This window comes from Nerophis lumbriciformis, linkage group LG12, assembly GCF_033978685.3.
Source record: "Nerophis lumbriciformis linkage group LG12, RoL_Nlum_v2.1, whole genome shotgun sequence".
Lineage (NCBI taxonomy): Eukaryota > Metazoa > Chordata > Actinopteri > Syngnathiformes > Syngnathidae > Nerophis > Nerophis lumbriciformis.
The window spans coordinates 47,628,146-47,648,630 of record NC_084559.2 but is presented as its reverse complement, the minus strand read 5'-3'; the positions used below and the strand labels follow the sequence as shown (position 1 = coordinate 47,648,630).

At 39.9% G+C, this 20,485-nt stretch overlaps 1 protein-coding gene across 3 annotated transcripts in view; it reads right to left on the bottom strand.

The window, feature by feature from the left end:
- Window positions 1-20,485, bottom strand: part of edil3a (EGF-like repeats and discoidin I-like domains 3a) — a 315,932-nt gene that overhangs the window by 12,328 nt on the left and 283,119 nt on the right. For all 3 annotated transcript variants that reach the window (XM_061986658.2, XM_061986659.2, XM_061986660.2), the window contains one exon: window positions 18,981-19,136. In XM_061986658.2, the coding sequence (XP_061842642.1) occupies window positions 18,981-19,136 (156 nt within the window). The remainder of the gene's footprint in view (window positions 1-18,980; window positions 19,137-20,485) is intronic.

Genomic DNA, 20,485 nt, shown 5'->3' with positions numbered 1-20,485 from the left:
GTCTGGGGTCTGAATCCGGACCTAAACGCCGACCGACACGGACCTGGACATACTGTATAAGGCCCTATTCCCTCGTTTACGCTTGATTGTTTTTGTACGCGCTTTAAATAATGCATGTTAGTCTTATTCATATTCTCCCAATCACCCCGCGAACTAAAGTGCTGAAAGAGGGACTGCACTTTTTGGGGGGAATTTTGTCTATCATTTACAATCCTTACGTAAGACAAGATCACATATGTTTTTTTTTACTTGTTAATGCAAGCACGGGTGGGCTAATGAGAGTACACACATGTGACAATAAAGACCTCTAAAAAACCGCCAGCAATACTCCAATTACATCGTTATCAACCGTGTATGAGCATTATTGTTATTATATGCGCTGACGCAGACAAGCTATTTTTAGCCACGCCGTGATCGCATAGAGCTAACTGCCAGAAATTCTAAACTATAAGCCGCTATCTTTTCTTCTACGCTTTGCACCCTGTGGCTTATAAAAGTGTGCAGCTCATTTATGGATTTTTTTCCCCAACAGCCGTAATTCAACAAATAGTTATCAACAGGAACTGAAAAGGGGTGTTATTATTTGTGCTATGGCGCCATCTTTTGGACGGGTTCGCTCACTGCAGGTGCTGCGGGGTCAACGACTAAAGTATTTCCTTCTCTTTTGTGCTTTGAACCGGAAGTAAAAAAACATTTATTTTTCTCATCTGCCATCGCGTTTCGACTCGTATGGATTCTTCATTCATCACTCTGAGCAACATCTATACATTTTACAATATAAGAAAAACAATTCGTACTTACTAAACCGTCCCATGTGTGATGTCTGTAGGAGTATTTTCGTGCATATTTGTACGTGCTATAGTAATGCAATCAAGCTAGCATTGTTAGCAAAAGCGTATATACTAACACGTTTACAAGTGTCTGTGTTAGTATTATTAACTTCCAATGGCATTCTGTTTATATTTTTTCAATTTCGTACATTCACCAAAACGTCATTGTGGAGTTATTGAGTATGTTTAGCTGAATAAAGAGCTAGCTTCCGCAGCTATTGGGTCTGCGACGATTACTTCTGTTTTGTTTGATCAGCCGTTTTACTGCCTTGTTACAGGCACCATTTAGGGAAAAATTAAGGTATGTAAATAAACATCTCCAAAATATTTCTGTGTAAATAACTAATTTCACAACGTATATATCTGCGGCTTAAAGAGTGGTGCGGTTAATACTGTATATGGAAAAAAACTATTCTACTAAAACTTAGTGGGTGCGGATTTTAAACCGTGCGCTCTACAGTTTGGAAAATACGGTAGCTTGTGCTGCTACAGCATTACATAGTAAGGTGCAGCTGCTGCATCACCTATGAGCTTGTAAACATTAACTGTAAGTTATAATTCATGCCTATCACCTGGAAAGTAGAAGGATGTGGCCATAAACCAAGAAGTTGGTCAGATGGCGAGAAAAACACGAAAATAAGCTTGTTTGCGGCACCTTTATTCTAAAGGGGAACATTATCAGCAGACCTATGTAAGCGTCAATATATACCTTGATGTTGCAGAAAAAAGACCATATATTTTTTTAACCGATTTCCGAACTCTAAATGGGTGAATTTTGGCGAATTAAACGTCTTTCTAATATTCACTCTCGGAGCGATGACGTCACAACGTGACGTCACATCGGGAAGCAATCCGCCATTTTCTCAAACACAGAGTCAAATCAGCTCTGTTATTTTCCGTTTTTTCGACTGTTTTCCGTACCTTGGAGACATCATGCCTCGTCGGTGTGTTGTCGGAGGGTGTAACAACACCAACAGGGACGGATTCAAGTTGCACCAGTGGCCCAAAGATGCCAAAGTGGCAAGAAATTGGACGTTTGTTCCGCACACTTTACCCACGAAAGCTATGCTACGACAGAGATGGCAAGAATGTGTGGATATCCTGCGACACTCAAAGCAGATGCATTTCCAACCATAAAGTCAAAGAAATCTGCCGCCAGACCCCCATTGAATCTGCCGGAGTGTGTGAGCAATTCAGGGACAAAGGACCTCGGTAGCACGGCAAGCAATGGCGGCAGTTTGTTCCCGCAGACGAGCGAGCTAAACCCCCTGGATGTCTTGGCTCACACCGTCCCTTATGCCACCGAAGATGATCAAGAGAAGAATATCCACCCTAGCTTCCCTGGCCTGCTGACATGAGGGTATGTCTACAGAATATATTAATTGATGAAAATTGGGCTGTCTGCACTCTCAAAGTGCATGTTGTTGCCAAATGTATTTCATATGCTGTAAACCTAGTTCATAGTTGTTAGTTTCCTTTAATGCCAAACAAACACATACCAATCGTTGGTTAGAAGGCGATCGGCGAATTCGTCCTCGCTTTCTCCCGTGTCGCTGGCTGTCGTGTCGTTTTCGTGGGTTTCGCTTGCATACGGTTCAAACCGATATGGCTCAATAGCTTCAGTTTCTTCTTCAATTTGGTTTTGGCTACCTGCCTCCACACTACAACCATCCGTTTCAATACATGCGTAATCTGTTGAATCGCTTAAGCCGCTGAAATCCGAGTCTGAATCCGAGCTAATGTCGCTATAGCTTGTTGTTCTTTCCGCCATGTTTGTTTGTGTTGGCTTCACTATGTGACGTCACAGGAAAATGGACGGGTGTATATAACGATGGTTAAAATCAAGCACTTTGAAGCTTTATTTAGGGATATTGCGTGATGGGTAAAATTTTGAAAAAAACTTCGAAAAATATAATAAGCCACTGGGAACTGATTTTTAATGGTTTTAACCATTCTGAAATTGTGATAATGTTCCCCTTTAAACCTGCGTGATGATTATGATTAATTATTCAATTAAACAGGAATATATAAACATCACAACAGTTAGCATACCAGTGAGAGCAGACATTGTACAGTGAGTGTTTTATAATGCTCCGAGTTATTAAATCTTGTTCAGCACTTAATACTGCTACATGATGCTTAGTGTTTCACTAAAGCTGGATCTGTTTAGCACACAGCTTCTAAAATTTGTAGCTCTTCCTTGTCATATTCAGGCTCAAAAATTTGAGGTTTTGATCAATATTTGTCTCAAAGTAGTCTTTGTGTCTCTCATTAAGTAGAAGTGTTGTTATTGAAGGAAAAAAAGCGAATATTGTGAATTTAACACGCCGCCATATGCTTTAAATGAGCAAAATACGTAAATATAACAATTCAATATAAATGTGCCTGTTAACTACATTACATTTATACTTACAGAATGTATATACAACAATAATGGAGGCTTTTAGATGTTTATTACAGAAGAGAATAGGAATAGAGCGACGCTATGACTTTTCCTAATGTTTATATATAATATAGAATGCATATAAAAAAAGAAAACCATGTGTGCTCTTGTCTTACATAAAGATTGTGAATGATAGGCAAAATGACTGTCACACCTTGTTTTTCCTATGGATGGTGGAGTTTCATAAACACTTGTCAATGTCATTGACGTCCACCACAGGAATAACACTTCGCATTTAAAAAAAGGCGTGTCCATCCAAGCAGTGTTTGTCACGTGATCTTGCGTGCGTCATGTAGAGCGGATGTTGGGGCGGTATAGCTCGGTTGGTAGAGCGGCCGTGCCAGCAACTTGAGGGTTCCAGGTTCGATCCCCGCTTCGGCCATCCTAGTCACTGCCGTTGTGTCCTTGGGCAAGACACTTTACCCACCTGCTCCAAGTGCCACTAACACTGCTTTAAATGTAACTTAGATAATGGGTTCCACTATGTAAAGCGCTTTGAGTCACTAGAGAAAAGCGCTATATAAATGTCATTCACTTCACTTCACACTAGAGTATGTATGCACGCCCAACAGCTTCTTCTTCCTGGCTGCAGGCGAACAATAATCCGTAGTTTTACCTATTATTATAATGTCGTTTGTGAGAGGGGAGCCAAACAGCTGCTTGTGAGTGTGTTTTTAAATTAAATTCATTTTCTATCAATGTAAAAAGTCACAAAGTTTATAGATAGTGAGCCAGATTAAAACGTTGGTAAACATCGTTAGAACCAGGATGTTCAAACTCAGCAAATATACATGGTTGCATTCAGGAGACAACCACGTGGTGTTACGGTCCTTTTGTCCTCATCTCAAACCATGTTTCCAGACAGGTGTCTCAATTGAAGCAATAAGAATGCATTTGATAGTTTTCCGGAACTTTCTTTTTATCATTTTATTACGTGTTTCAGCCAAATGCAATAGAATGTTTCACTTTCCAGGGGCGCCGGACTTACTGCAGCCTCAGAGGCGGTTAAGTACAAAAGTCCTTAAGCTGATGGGAGAGTACGCAAAAGGCCAGATTGGACAGGTAACGCCCACACTTAAGGCTTGTTCCACCCTAAGTGCTTTTCTTGGATGAAGGCGCGCAGTGAGAGACGGGAAGTCGAGTAGTAAAATGCCGCTCAGCCAAATCATTTATTCAAGCACACGGGAGAAAAGGGCCAATAGTCAAGAAATTATTAAGTATTTTAAGTTTTGATGGGGCTTTTCTATTTTGACCGGCATAGCTATTATCGTTAGCTAACATGCTAACAGCTTTACAAGTATCTGTGTTAGCATTATTAGCTTACAATGGCATTATTTTTGGTATTGTTTCAGTTTCACAAATTCCTTGGTAAATTCACCAAAATATCTCCGTAGAGTTATTGAGTCTGTCGAGCTGATTGGAAAGCTACCTTCCGCAGCTAGTGGGTCAGCTGTTTTACTGCAGTGTTACAGAAACCGTTTGGAAACCATTAAGGTATGTAAATAAAAATGTACAAAATATTTCTGTATGAACAACTTATTTCAAAACATATATATCTGCGGCTTATAGTCCCGTACGACTAATATATGGATGAAGTGGGTGCGCTCTATAGTCCGGAAAATAGGGTAATATTTACGTAATTTGCTCATTTTAAGCATTGAGTTCAAATCGCATCACAACGTTCGCAATTTACTTCAACAACCTAGTAATCATGGCAGACATCATGAGACAACAACGACTACTTTTGGGGAAAATGATGATCCAGATAATAAAACTAACTTACTGCACAATGTCTGCTGTCAAATCAGATGATAAATTCAGCATAATCCCAAAAATTGGGGACACGAACAAGCGTCTTCGTGTCGATCCTTGCTATTTCTCCGCAGGTAAATTGAATGTCAAAGTTTACAGACTTCTCGATTTATTACCACAACCTTCTACTTTACAAGTGAGAGGCATGATTCATAATCTAGATTTAACTTTCACCAACTCAGAAGCAATGCAGCAGCTCAGTATGTCACTATAGCCGCATAAGACAATTACCTCCCTGTGATCATGGCGCCGCTAAAAGTAGTTTTCCGCATTAGCGCTTATAATAACAATATCGCTAAAACTTGGTTAATATTGACTGTGGGTCACGACATGAAAATTGAGTACTGTTGCCCTTTTTTGGATGCAGTTTCATTAGCTACATTGACTGCCTTGCAGTACAAGCTGAATATTACAAATTAGAATGCATCAAAAAGAGAAAAACAATTGTGTTCTTGTCTTACAGAAAGATTGTGAATGATAGACAGCATTCCAAAAAAAGTGCAGTTCCCTTGTAACACGACAAGTTAACAAAAGTTACTTTTTTGGCAGAAAAGTTTTAATCGCACAATTAACTTGTGTCCTGTGTGACCCTCAGTCCATACTATAGTGCAGGGGTCACCAACGCGGTGCCCGCGGGCACCAGATAGCCCGTAAGGACCAGATGAGTAGCCTGCTGGCCTGTTCTAAAAATAGCTCAAATAGCAGCACTTACCAGTGAGCTGCCTCTATTTTTTAAATTTGATTTATTTACTAGCAAGCTGGTCTCGCTTTGCTCGACATTTTTGATTCTAAGAGAGACAAAACTCAAATAGAATTTGAAAATCCAAGAAAATATTTGAAAGACTTGGTCTTCACTAACTGACAAAGAAACAGATAACAGATTTGGTGTCCAGTTCAAAGTGTGACATGATTTATTTAAACATTTGAGAGTTGACTTTTGTATTTTGCATGAGTTATTATTTGTAGCAACATGGTGCAAAGTAATTCATGATTTCTTAAAAAATGTTAGTGGCTAGCTAGTTAAAATGGGATATTGTGATTTCACAAGACTGTCTTAGAAGTCATCATTTGAAAATGTTCAATTTGAAAAATGTGCACTTAGAGAAAATATAAAAATAAAGTGTTGCATATTGATATTTATCTGTTTCTATATATATTTATTGTGAGAAATCATTAAAATGGTCAGTGTTTCCACAAAGATAAATGTCATTAATTATTAATAATAACATAGAGTTAAAGGTAAATTGAGCAAATTGGCTATTTCTGGCAATTTATTTAAGTGTGTATCAAACTGGTAGCTCTTCGCATTAATCAGTACCCAAGAAGTAGCTCTTGGTTTCAAAAAGGTTGGTGACCCCTGCTCTAGTGTATACTATACCATAGCAGCTGATGCTGAGTCACAGAAACAGATATAAAGCAGAAATGGACAAACCAAAAAGTATACTGAAAGTGAGGTTTAGCTATGAATGCTTGGCAGGTCGCTCTCGCCACAAGACCTAAGTTATTGCCATTCACTGTCGCTGTGAGTCATCTATCATCGAGCAGCAGCAGTTTTGCCAAGTTTACTTATTACAAGCAACTTCGGGCTTGTTATTTTCTAAAGTCCCTTGTAAAGTCTGTGAGTCGCAGGTTGCGTTTTTTGGGCCTGCTTTTTGAATGTGTGATTGGTGATTTGGGCTTGCTTTTCTCTCCCCACAATCAAGCAAAACACGACTGCGTAGGTTAGTATTTTGTCCTTTTTTCACCCAATATTTCCTGGTAATGGTGGCCCTGGTCACCCTGGCACGCCCTCAAACACTCGCACGCAAATGAAGCACGTGCAACCAGGACAGAGCCCAGCATGACAGAGAAACAAGTGGTGAGACAGAGTCATATATAAATATATAGTTGACATACACTTGTAAAGAACATAATGTCATGGCTGTCTTGAGTTTCCAATCATTTTTACAACTCTTGTATCTTTTTTTGTGATAGAGTGATTGGAGCACATACTTGTTGGTCACAGAAAACATTCAAGAAGTTTGCTTCTTTTTCGAATGTATTATGGGTCTACTGACAATGTGAGCAAATCTGCTGGGTCAAAAGTATACATACAGCAATGTTCATATTTGCTTACATGTCCCTTGGCAAGTTTCACTGCAATAAGGCGCTTTTGGTAGCCATCCTGTTACGGCTCAGACTCCTGCCAACGCCGCTCATCCGTCTGTGCGCTCCAGTTAGAGCACGTCGGGACACGCCCACGGCCGCGCACATTCAGGGACGCGCGCTTCTGGTTGAATTTTTGACCACTCCTCTTGACAAAATTGGAGCGGTTCCGCTAAAGTTGTTGGTTTTCTGACATGGACTTGTTTCTTCAGCATTGTCCACACGTTTAAGTCAGGACTTTGGGAAGACCATTTTAAAACCTTAATACTAGCCTGATTTAGCCATTTCTTTACCATTTTGACGTGTGTTTGGGGTCATTGTCCTGTTGGAAGACCCAACTGCGCCCAAGACCCAACCTCCGGGCTAATGATTTTAGGTTGTCCTGAAGAATTTGGAGGGAATCCTCCTTTTTCATTGTCCCATTGCTGCACAAATTTTGTCAAGAGGAGTGGTCAAAAATTCAACCAGAAGCTTGTGGATGGCTACCAAAAGTGCCTTATTGCAGTGAAACTTGCCAAGGGACATGTAAGCAAATATTAACATTGCTGTATGTATACTTTTGACCCAGCAGATTTGCTCACATTTTCAGTAGACCCATAATAAATTCATAAAAGAACCAAACTTCATGAATGTTTTCTGTGACCAACAAGTATGTGCTCCAATCACTCTATCACAAAAAAATAAGAGTTGCAGAAATGATTGGCCATGACATTATGTTCTTTACAAGTGTATGTAAACTTTTGACCACGACTGTGTAAATATATATATATTTTCCAGAGAAAGAGAGAGCACTAAAGGACTAGATTAAACTCCAGGTGGAAAATGTCTTGCTTGTGTGTGTCAATGAAAGAGTGTTTGTGTTCATTTTGCATTAAGCAGTTAAAACAAGCATAACGTTTAATAAACAAACAAACAAAAGATTTGAAAAAAAAAAGTCTATTTGCAATTAATCAGACAAAAAGTGATTAATCGTGATTAAATATTTCAATCGTTTGACAGCGCTACTTTATACATGACGGATAAAGGAGGGAAAGAAAGAAAGACACATTCAATTGTTTTGAGATCTGTTGAGTGACCTTGAGAGAATATTGTGAGGAAGGGAAACTAAATCTGCTGCTCTTATTTATTTTATTCTTGAACTTATTTTTAAAAAGCTGTTAATTTTTTTTTACAGACAGTCAGTAAACGGCATATACAGGTATCACTAGGTTTGTACCATATTTTCCGGACTATAAACCGCTACTTTTTTCCCAAACTTTGTACTCTGCGGCTCATAAAACAGTGCAGCTAATATATGGTGTTTTCCTTGCTAACGGCCATAATGTTTGGTGTTCAACAAATAGTTTTCATAGAATAACGGCACACACTGAAAATTGTGTGGTATTGTTTGCCATCTTTTAGACGTGTTCGCTCACTCAAGGTGCTGCTGGTTGACAATGTACTTCCTGTTTTGATCCTTAAACCAGAAGTATTTGTCCAAAATGTTTCTGTTAAAAAAGGATTCTTCATTCATCACTCCAAGCAATATTTTTAAGTTTTACAATATAACTAAAACAATTCATACTTACTAAACCTTCCCATTGTGATGTCTGTAGGAGTGTTTTCATGCATTTGTACGTGCTATCGTATTGTGATAAAGCAAGCATCCATTATGTTAGCAGATGTACAAGTTTTAGTATTATTACTTTCCAATGGCATTCTTTTTTGTATTGTTTCTGTTGTGTTTTATCATTCTCCTGCCTTCTCCTTTATTGTGATGTCTGCATTTTGTCTTCAGTTCATTTGTCCTCGGCAAGGGGCAGACCTTAAGGCACACCTGCTACTAATTAGCCCGTTAGTATTTAAGGTCGTCACTGACAGCTTGGCCTTGCCGGTTATTCTCTCCTGAACTCCTCACGTTTCATGCACCTGCTTCACCTCGCCAGTCCTGGTACGTCGGTCGCTCCTTAGTCCTGAAATCCCTAACCTCTTTGTGTTCGCTTCCTAGCCTCCCTGAGGTAGAGAGGCAATCTTTTGTTGGACTTTTTCTTTGCTGTGCTCAGTGCGCCCTGGCCTATCCCCCTGCCGACCTCTGAGGAACCTGCTTTGGTCTGTGATACATGATTGGCGCTTCTGCCCCATCGCCTTTTGTTACCCCTTTTTTGACTACCGTATTTTTCGGACTATAAGTCGCAGTTTTTTTCATAGTATGGCCAGTGCGACTTATATATGTTTTTTTCCTTCTTTATTATGCATTTTCGGCAGGTGCGACTTATACTCCGAAAAATACGGTAATTAAAATTCTGGGGTCAACACCTTGATCGATACCTTTAAAGTTTCAGTTTCACTAATTACTCAAAAAATTCACCAAAACGTCACCGGGGAGTTATTGTACCTGTTGACCTGATTGGAGAGCTACCTTCCGCAGCTAGAGGGTCCATGACAATGACTTCTGTTTTGTTTGATCAGCCATTTTACTGCCTTAATACAGGTCCCATTTGTGAAAAAAATAAGGTATGTAGATAAACATTTACAGAATATTTAGTAGTGGTATATATCTGTGTCTTATAGTTCAGTGCGGCTAATATATATGAAAATATTTATTTAAAAAAAATCATTGGTGGTTGCGCCTTAACTACCGGGGCTCTCTATAGCCCGGAAAATATGGTACTCACTTGAGTTGCCAGATATTTTGTGAGGTACCCTACGGTACTTATCTCAATTATTAACTATAGCGGTAGGAAATGGATGGATGGACTTGTCACAACATAGTTTACCAATTGTTTATTGTACAGGGCACATAAAGTATGGCTTCTGTAAGGGGATACGGATAAGAGTGCTGGTGCTAGGGCACTGCCAACTGACGACATCTGTATTCTGACAGAGGCCCCTCTCTAAATCTCCATCTAATCGCCTGCAGCCGCTGCCACACAAGAGCTGAAGGTGGGAGCTGAGAAGAATACTTACAAGCGTCTAACACTGCGCCCAGACCAAACACCCAGGCATCCTCACACACGCACACAAGCGATGTATCTCTGTCAAGTCCGCTATTGTGGCGAGGCGGGAGGAGCCTCGAGAGCCCAACAGTCAAATGTGTCCTCTGGCATTAATGGCAACTTGAGCTGTCTGAAGGGGGGGAACACCTTGAAGAATCATACTTGTGAAAAGTCCCCCTGGCTCGCTGTCAGGACAAACTGATTGACATTCTCCACAGCCCCACTAAACAAACCTCTCCTCTAATACAGAGAGCACACTCTCCGGCTGACTGGTTGTCCTTGTTGTGATCTGAAGTATACTGCCAAAACAACAAGGAGGAGGCGGATTATATGCTCAAAAAATGGCTGTTGTCTTTTAAAATCTATGAGTGGCGGTAGTAGAGCACGATTTCACCGATATCAATGGATGTCGAAAGTGATCCGAACATCCCAAGCCCCAATTATATGACAATCTATTTCTATGTGCTGCAGAAAACTACATTTGACGATAAAATGTAACGTTAATTAATAAATATGGAAGGATGATGCATCAACTAAAGTGGCACTTCGATTCACGAACCCTTCATTGTACGAACCACGGATCGGATAAAAATATGCTTTGGTGTAGGAACGTTGTCTCAGTGTACGAATGTTTCATCCACCCATTTTGTGCCCGGCAGCACATCCATTGTGGGCGGGCTGATTGACCTTCTGTGCTCATTCAGTCAGCACACGTGTGCCGTTGTTAGCCACTGTTTTAGGCTATGTCTACACTAAGCCAGATAGCCCCTTAAACGAATAATTATTTAGCCTAAGCCCCGTTTCAGCCACACTAATCTATCGTTTAACCCCCCCCCCCCGGACAATTTTTTACACGGGTAAGTGCCCCACCTACTCAGTAGCCTCGTGGTTAGAGTGTACGCCCTGAGATCGGTAGGTTGTGAGTTCAAACCCCGCCCGAGTCATACCAAAGACTATAAAAATGGGACCCATTCCCTCCCTGCTTGGCACTCAGCATCAAGGGTTGGAATTGGGGGTTAAATCACCAAAAATGATTCCCGGGCGCAGCCACCGCTGCTGCTCACTGCTCCCCACACCTCCCAGGGGTTGATCAAGGGTGATGGGTCAAACGCAGAGAATAATTTCGCTACACCTGGTGTGTCTGTGACAATCATTGGTACTTTAACTTTTGTATTTCTTGAATCTCCGGCTCTAAGCTTTGTATGGACTCATTGATTGTTTACAAACTGAGTTCGGAGAGGAAGTGACGTCAGAAAGAACTCGTCACAGCCAGCTTCATAACAACCGGAGCTAACCACTGGAAAGATGGAGGCGAGTCATCCAGACATGCCCGTGTTTGTCCTTCTTCTAAATGTACAGAAGCTTGTGGAAATCACACATGAATACCTTAAGTGAAGGAAACGAGCAATTGCAGCTATTTCGGATACTACACATCTCAGACGGCAAGAGAACTTTCGAATGTCCGGGTCAGCTGTGATTCTACTTACCGAAAAATGTTGTCCATTCGTCCAGTGTATGTGATAAAAAAGGTAGCGTGTGCTCTGTATTACGGGGCTGTCGAGTGAAGACTACGGAAACCATCGAATGCATTTGGACTGGCAAAGCAGACTGTATCAGTTATTGTCCGCCATGTATGTCGCGGACTCAACGCCTAGGTCCAGAGTATATAAAGTCACCAAAAACGAATGGACAATGAAGGTGAAGGCAAAAGAGTGAGGAGTGTCCTGACCAGATATCTAGATCCCTAGTTTGATTGATGCAAAATGTTCTTTATGACATTGTTTACTTTCACATGCCCGATAAATATTTGATTAATGTATGATGTCTCAGGTGTGATTCACTATAATAGGGCCCCACAGCGCACTGGATTCCAGTTAATTTAAATACCACAACACTGGATATTGTTCAGATAAGTTAAATTTAATTTAAGAACTTGCACACAAAGCAACACTGGAGGTGACTATGACGTGTGCATTTTCTGTGCATGCGTACTAGGGCGCATTGCGCCGGCGGACAAAGGGGGGAGTCTTCAACGACCATTGTGTGTGTGTGTGAACAAGGATAAGGTTAGGTGGGATTTACCCTGGATAACGGCTTAGTGTAGAAGGGGCCTCAGTGTACGAACGTTTCATCCACCCATTTTGTGCCCGGCAGCACATCCATTGTGGGCGGGCTGATCGATCTTCTGTGCTCATTCAGTCAGCACAGGTGTGCCGTCGTTAGCCACCGTCTTAGTGTGGTGGTTGTGGGCTTTTTAAGTGTCTTTTAGCTTTTTTACAATATTGTTCTCGTATATAAGTCCAAAGAGAGCAATGGAGAAGCAACGTGTGCTTTAAAACATTTAAAAAGTATCCGGAATGTTTTCGCAACAGGATATAAGTCACACCCACTAAAACATTTAATTAAAAAAAAATCCATATATAAGTCGCAGATGTATATGTTGTGAAATGAGTTATTTAACCAGAAATATTGTGTTAATGTTTATTCACATACCTTAATTTGTTTCCAAATGGTGTCTATGACACAGCAGTAAACAAAAACAGAAGTCATCATCATAGACCCACGAGCTAATCAGACTCAATAACTCCACAGTGACGTTTTAGTGAATTTACGGGACTGATACAATACAAAAAGAATGCCTTTGTAAGTTAATAATACTGACAAAGACACTTGTATACATATTGGTATATTATCTAATGCTAAAGATGGTAGCTTGATTACATTACGATAGCACGTACAAATATGCATGCAAACATTCCTACAGACATCACACGGGATGGTTTAGTAAGTAACAATTGTTTTAGTTATATTGTAAAACCTACAGTATCTGCAGCTAATATATGGATAACTATTTGTATTTCCCTAAAATCTAGTTTGTACTCTGTGTTTCTTCTTTCCCCCTGTTCTTTTGTTGGATGTTCATTCCCAATTATTATAATACATTTTCTTTAACTGCCACTTTGTCTCCCTCTCTGCTTTCGGGTAGGGCTTCATGAATTTGAGAACAAACCTAATTGTAATTGTGATTCAATATGCAATTTTTATATTTTATGCATACAACTGCAAATATAACAAGTGAAGGAAGACATGTTACTTTTAGAATGTCAACATATACTTGTCTCAAGGTGCCACACATTAGAATAATATGCAATAATTTACTTGTTTTTGGCTTAATGTAGACAGACTCAAAGCGTTTGTTATTTCATGCTCTTAAACTGAAGAAACAACCTATACAAAGATCCTAATTTAATCATGTTATATAAGAAGTAAACATTTTAAAGGATATAAACTTGTTTTTCTCAATGCTGTAGAATTGTTTACCATTGTACTGTAACTGGAAGGTAAATAACTGTTAATTATCCGAAATAAACAAACACAAATAAAATGGACTAAATTTTAACTTAAATAAATATTGAAAATCTTAAAGTCCTTTTTTAAAATATTGTTTACTCGTTGGAGTCAGGTTGTCTTTTTTGATTCGTTTGTCCGTGTCGAGGCCATTATATTCCCACAATCGGACATTTGGCTTTGTAACCATATTCCATCCATCCATGTTTTACCACTTATCCCTGTTTCCTCTTTAGTTTTGTTACTTTACTAGCGCGAGTCCCGAGTAGGGAGACTTAACGTTCGAATGTGTAAGCAAGCAAGCTCTCCACCAACCGAAACAAAGATTGTGAATGACTGGAAAGAGGTCTCACTGCATTCAGGTAACTGTGAAACGCGCTCAGGTGCTGAGAGCGATGCAGAGTGAGACCTCTTTCTCCCCGTTTGAAGTGAGAGAACAAACACAAATGCACTTTGCAATTTATCGAAGTATTTCAACTTCATTTTCATTTATCGTTCTGTTAATTGACTACCAGGCCTAGTCATCATCAAAACTTTTTTCCAAGGTGCAAGTTATGTTTGTTATTAGCGTACTGATTGCCTCTACTGCAGCACACACACATTTGCTGTTTCCTGTAAAAACTTTTGATTGGCCAGCATGCAAGGCTCAACAGTTCTGATTGGCCACTCCAATGCCGGTGACGGCAGGGTAAAAAAAAGACACAAAAATAACTCCACCTCTGGCGTTATGTTATCTTGTTAATTAAAACCTCGATGTCGGTTCGATGACAGTTGTTCCTTGTTCCATTTCAGAAATGTCCGAAAAGTTTAATGAAAGTCTGCCCTTCACTTTTGAAGTTATGTTACAGACTGATTAACTAACTGACACACCCTGGCGATCACATAGCCTCTTAGCGGAGGTAGTAAAAAGATTCAAACCCTTTAACCCTTGTTTGTACAATCAGCAAACTGGTTGTACAAACAACCACTCTATCAATGGAAATACTTTACAAACTACAATTGTGGTCAACATACACTTGTAAAGAACATAATGTCATGGCTGTCGTGAGTTACCAATCATTTCCATCCATCCATCCATCTTCTTCCGCTTATCCGAGGTCGGGTCGTGGGGGCAGCAGCCTAAGCAGGGACGCCCAGACTTCCCTCTCCCCAGCCACTTCGTCCAGCTCCTCCCGGGGGATCCCGAGGCGTTCCCAGGCCAGCCGGGAGACATAGTCTTCCCAACGTGTCCTGGGTCTTCCTCGTGGCCTCCTACCGGTCGGACGTTCCCGAAACACCTTCCTAGGGAGGCGTTCGGGTGGCATCCTGACCAGATGCCCGAACCACCTCATCTGGCTCCTCTCCATGTGGAGGAGCAGCGGCTTTACTTTGAGCTCCTCCCGGATGACAGAGCTTCTCACCCTATCTCTAAGGGAGAGCCCCGCCACTCGGCGGAGGAAACTCATTTGGGCCGCTTGTACCCGTGATCTTGTCCTTTCGGTCATGACCCAAAGCTCATGACCATAGGTGAGGATGGGAACGTAGATCGACCAATAATTTCTACAACTCTTATTTTTTTGTGATAGAGTGATTGGAGCACATACTTGTTGGTCACAAAAAACATGGCCAAACAGCTACATTTTTGTTTCAACAGACATCACATGGACACAGATAAGACCTTCTGGAGGAAAGTTCTGTGGTCAGATGAAACAAAAATTGAGCTGTTTGGCCACAATACCCAGCAATATGTTTGGAGGAGAAAAGGTGAGGCCTTTAATCCCAGGAACACCAAACCTACCGTCAAGCATGGTGGTGGTAGTATTATGCTCTGGGCCTGTTTTGCTGCCAATGGAACTGGTGCTTTACAGAGAGTAAATGGGACAGTGAAAAAGGAGGATTACCTCCAAATTCTTCAGGACAACCTAAAATCATCAGCCCGGAGGTTAGGTTTTGGGCGCAGTTAAGTGTTCAAACAGGACAATGACCCCAAACACACGTCAAAAGTGGTAAAGAAATGGCTAAATCAGGCTAGAGTTAAGGTTTTAGAATGGCCTTCCCAAAGTCCTGACTTAAACGTGTGGACAATGCTGAAGAAACAAGTCCATGTCGGAAAACCAACACATTTTACTGGACTGCACCAATTTTGTCAAGAGGAGTGGTCAACAACTCAACCAGAAGCTTGTGGACGGCTACCAAAAGCGCCTTATTGCAGGTAAACTTGCCAAGGGACATGTAAGCAAATATTAACATTGCTGTATGTATACTTTTGACCCAGCACATTTGGTCACATTGTCAGTAGACCCATAATAAATTCATAAAAGAACCAAACTTAATGAATGTTTTTTGTGACCAACAAGTATGTGCTCTAATCACTCTATCACAAAAAAATAAGAGGAGTAGAAATGATTGAAAACTCACGACAGCCATGACATTATGTTCTTTACAAGTGTATTTAAACTTTTGATCACGACTGTTTATCAATTAGGGTTGTACAGTATAGCAGTATTAAAATAGTATCGCGGTACTAAAGAATCAAAAACGGTACTATACTCTGTTTGAAAAGTACCGGTTCCCGGGCATGACGGCGCGTCGTCACGTCATGACATTGCTGGTTTTACGAGCAGAAGAGCATGCACGGCAGCGCACAATCACAGAGTACTTACAAGCAGACACAGTGTGTAGACAGAAAAGGGAGAACGGACGCATTTTGGCTTAAAAACTGATGATAAAGGTGAAGTTATAACACTGAAACGCCCTCAGGAAGAGGTGCTTTAAGACATGGCTAGCTAGCTAGCTAGCAGCGAACATCCATCCACAGTCAGCAGTGTTTTAGCTACTTCTAAATCACTAATCCTCACCTCCATGGCGACAAATAAAGCACGTTTCTTACAAGTATCATCCCTGCAGGACGAGGAATAGCTAAACATGCTTCACCACACACCCTAGGAGGATACGATAGCTCACCGCTAACAAAAGCTAGCGCGCCTGAATGTAAACAAATGCCATGGGTGGATCTACACCTGACATCCACTGTAATGATACCAAGTACAAGAACGTATCCAGTCGATACCACTATGATTACATCGACATTTTTTTAACGTCACAAATTTTTTCTTTTGAATAAAATGTATATTATGTTTATACACTCAGGAAATATGTCCCTGGACACATGAAGACTTTGAGTATGACCAATGTATGATCCTGTAACTACTTGGTATCGGATTGATACCCACATTTGTGGTATCATCCAAAACTAATGTAAAGTATCAAACAAGAGAAGAATAAGTGATTATTACATTTTAACAGAAGTGTAGATAGAATATGTTGAAACAGAAAATAAGCAGATATTAACAGTAAATTAACAAGTGGATTAATAATTAGGGATGTCCGATAATGGCTTTTTGCCGATATCTGATATTCCAATATTGTCCAACTCTTTAATTACCAATACCGATATCAACCGATATATACAGTCGTGGAATTAACACATTATTATGCCTAATTTGGACAACCAGGTATGGTGAAAATAAGGTACTTAAAAAAAAAAAAAAAATACAATAAAATAAGATAAATAAATTAAAAACATTTTCTTGAATACAAAAGAAAGTAAAACAATATAAAAACAGTTACATAGAAACTAGTAATTAATGAAAATTAGTAAAATGAAGTGTTAAAGGTTAGTACTATTAGTGGAGCACAATCATGTGTGCTTACGGACTGTATCCCTTGCAGACTGTATTGATATATATTGATATATAATGTAGGAACCACAATATTAATAACAGAAAGAAACAACCCTTTTGTGTGAATGAGTGTGAATAGGGGAGGAAGGTTTTTTGGCTTGGTGCACTAATTGTAAGTGTATCTTGTGTTTTTTATGTTGATTTAATAAAAAACCCAAAAACATACCGATAATAAAAAACCGATACCGATAATTTCTGATATTACATTTTAACACATTTATCGGCCGATAATATCGGCAGTATCGGACATCTCTATTAATAATCAATTTTTACAGTTTGTCCTTTATAATTTAGACAAAATATTGGAATGATAAATGACACAATATGTTACTGATTATGTCAGCAGACTAATTAAGAGCCTTTGTTTGTTTACTTACTAATAAAATAAAAGTTGTATAGTATGTTCACTATTTTATTTAAGGACAAAATTGCAATGAGAAACATATGTTTCATGTACCCTAAGATTTTTGGTCAAAATAAAGCCAATAATGCCATTTTTTGTGGTCCCCTTTATTTAGGAAAGTATCGAAAGGTATCGAAATACATTTTGGTACTGGTACCGGTACCAAAATATTGGTTTCAGGACAAGCCTAATATCAATACATCAGTAGCCCCAGCAAACAGGACTGGTTTAAAAATGGTCATTACTGTTTGTTCAATTTGAAAAGGTCTCAATGATTCGCCGGATTTTTCACTGGCATGCCGCCACTCGACCACAAATAATGCGAAGAGGCAGTGTTTACCCGTCAGCGGCACAAGTTCACAGTTCCACACTTGCAGACAGTATCTGAAAGACAAAGGTTTTTCGTTCCAGCTGCTATCGGCAGAGAGGCGGCTGCAGCCCCGCGCTGTCTGAGATGTCGAGGCCGATTGGAGGGGACATGTGTACTCGGCTGAAGGGCCGTAAACACGATTTTCTCAACAGGACTGGCCAAGCCTGGTTGACATAACGGTCTTATCTGATGCTGAAGCAGAGAGGCAATATGACAGACTGGGCAAGCTCGGGTGGAGGCCCAGATAAGGAGATGCTAAACAGGAAAAGAGACTCTGCAGAGTCCAGAGTGGACATTTCTTGTCCGCTTCACACGTCCCATGTGATACTTTCTTTCTTAACTGGTCTCAACCTTAATGTATAAATCAAAACTATGCACAGTATTCTTCTCAAATGTTCTTGTAGTCAGACAATATTTTCGGTATATTAGATGGAATTTTGACCTTAGAGTTCAGACTTGAGCAGGTGCAGTTAACCACAAGTGTTGCTGAACGTGATCCAGAAGGTGCATTCCGATGTGACTAGATAACTACAGTATAGGAGTGGGATTCATCTTTACCTGACACATGAAACATGACAAATTGGAGGGTGCACCATCCACTTTAGCCGCCAGTTGGCAGTAGAGTTTTTAATATCAGAAAATGTGTTTTGTGGCAATTTCAACAGCGTCATTTGCTCTCTAGTGGCACTTTCCATCATTTTCAGCAGACTGCATTGCAAAATGATTAACCCTTCTTCTTCCTCTCATGCAAGATCCACCCAGAAATGGGGCCATATGACTCCCTTCCCTTGTGTCATCTAATATAGCGAAAATAATGTTTGACTACATTTATAAAGTATATCAATAAAAAGAGTATTGTTGAGGATATAACCCCCCCAAAAAAACATGTTTTTTTAACACAGCCCATGTGTGCACATGTGAAAGCTACATACCTTGTCCTTGCCCTGCTTCTCATCCTGGTAGACTTTCCACCGCTCTCCGTCGTTACTATACGCCAGTTTGTACGAGCCGACGAACTGCACGTGCCCAAAGTCTTTCGCTCCTTGGGTGATGATACCTGTGACCTTGGTAGGTACTAGCAAGTCCACCTGAGAGGAGACACACAAGAAAAAAACACACAAAATAAGTAAGTCATTAGACATGCAGTTTATGTTTCTAAGTAGGGCCGTGGGGGGCCAGACTTTGCGTGATGAAGCGCATGTAAAATGTCAAATGAAACTTTACCGCAAACATAATCCCAGCCCCTTCCTGCTCTGTCACTGATAAGAATATCATGGCAAATTTCCCAGCACTTTCTCTGTCTGTCCTTGGCGCGCAGCTGACCTTACAAGGTCCTGGGTTCAAGTCCCAGGCGGACATTTGTCCGGAGGGTTTGCAAAGCCATGTTTTTATTATGGTAATTATATTTTTTTCCTACACAAAATAAATATCATTTATTTACCGTCAATTAGATTTAGTACAAAATATGCGTTAAATCGAATGTATAAAAATGAGGGATGTCCACTCAACATTTTTGGCCTCCGATCCCGATCCGATTATTTTTTACTTCGACCTGATCCGATTTGAAAAAAAAAAAAAAGTTTATTGAACTGAAAATATTTTATAGAAAGTATCTAAAGTAAACACAATAACATATTTTTAAAAAGGTTATCTTTAAGATTTTAAATTAGATGATGGGTTAAATGCTACATGCAATTTTTTTTTTTTTTTTACAAAATGAAGTGACGTGTACCCAATAACTAAGCAAAAGCAAAAATGATTAAATCAGTCAGCCTTCCTGTATCCACAGACGTACTCGCTGAGTTTGTAAACAATAACAAAAATTAACCCCCCCCAAAAAAATAGTACAGTATTTTTCGGAGTATAAGTCGCTCCGGAGTATAAGTTGCACCGGCTGATGAAAATACATAATAAATAAGGAAAAAAACATATTTAAGTCGCACTGGAGTATAAGTCGCATTTTTGGGGGAAATTTATTTGATAAAAGCCAACACCAAGAATAGACATTTGAAAGGCAATTTAAAATAAATACAGAATAGTGAACAACAGGCTGAATAAGTGTACGTTATATGAGGCATAAATAAGCAACTGGTATGTTAACGTAACATATTATGGTAAGAGTCATTCAAATAACTATAACATATAGAACATGCTATACAATCTGTCACTCCTAATCGCTAAATCCCATGAAATCTTATACGTCTAGTCTCTTACGTGAATGACATCAATAATATTATAATGTGTTCATCATTTCACACATAAGTCGCTCCTGAGTGTAAGTCGCACCCCCGGCCAAACTATGAAAAAAAACTGCGACTTATAGTCCGAAAAATAAGGTAATAATATATAACAATGAGGAAAAAAATCACTTGTAATAGTATTGTTTAGGTCGTCCTGCTTGGTGTGTGTGTGTAGCATGCTTTGCCACTCCTTTTAC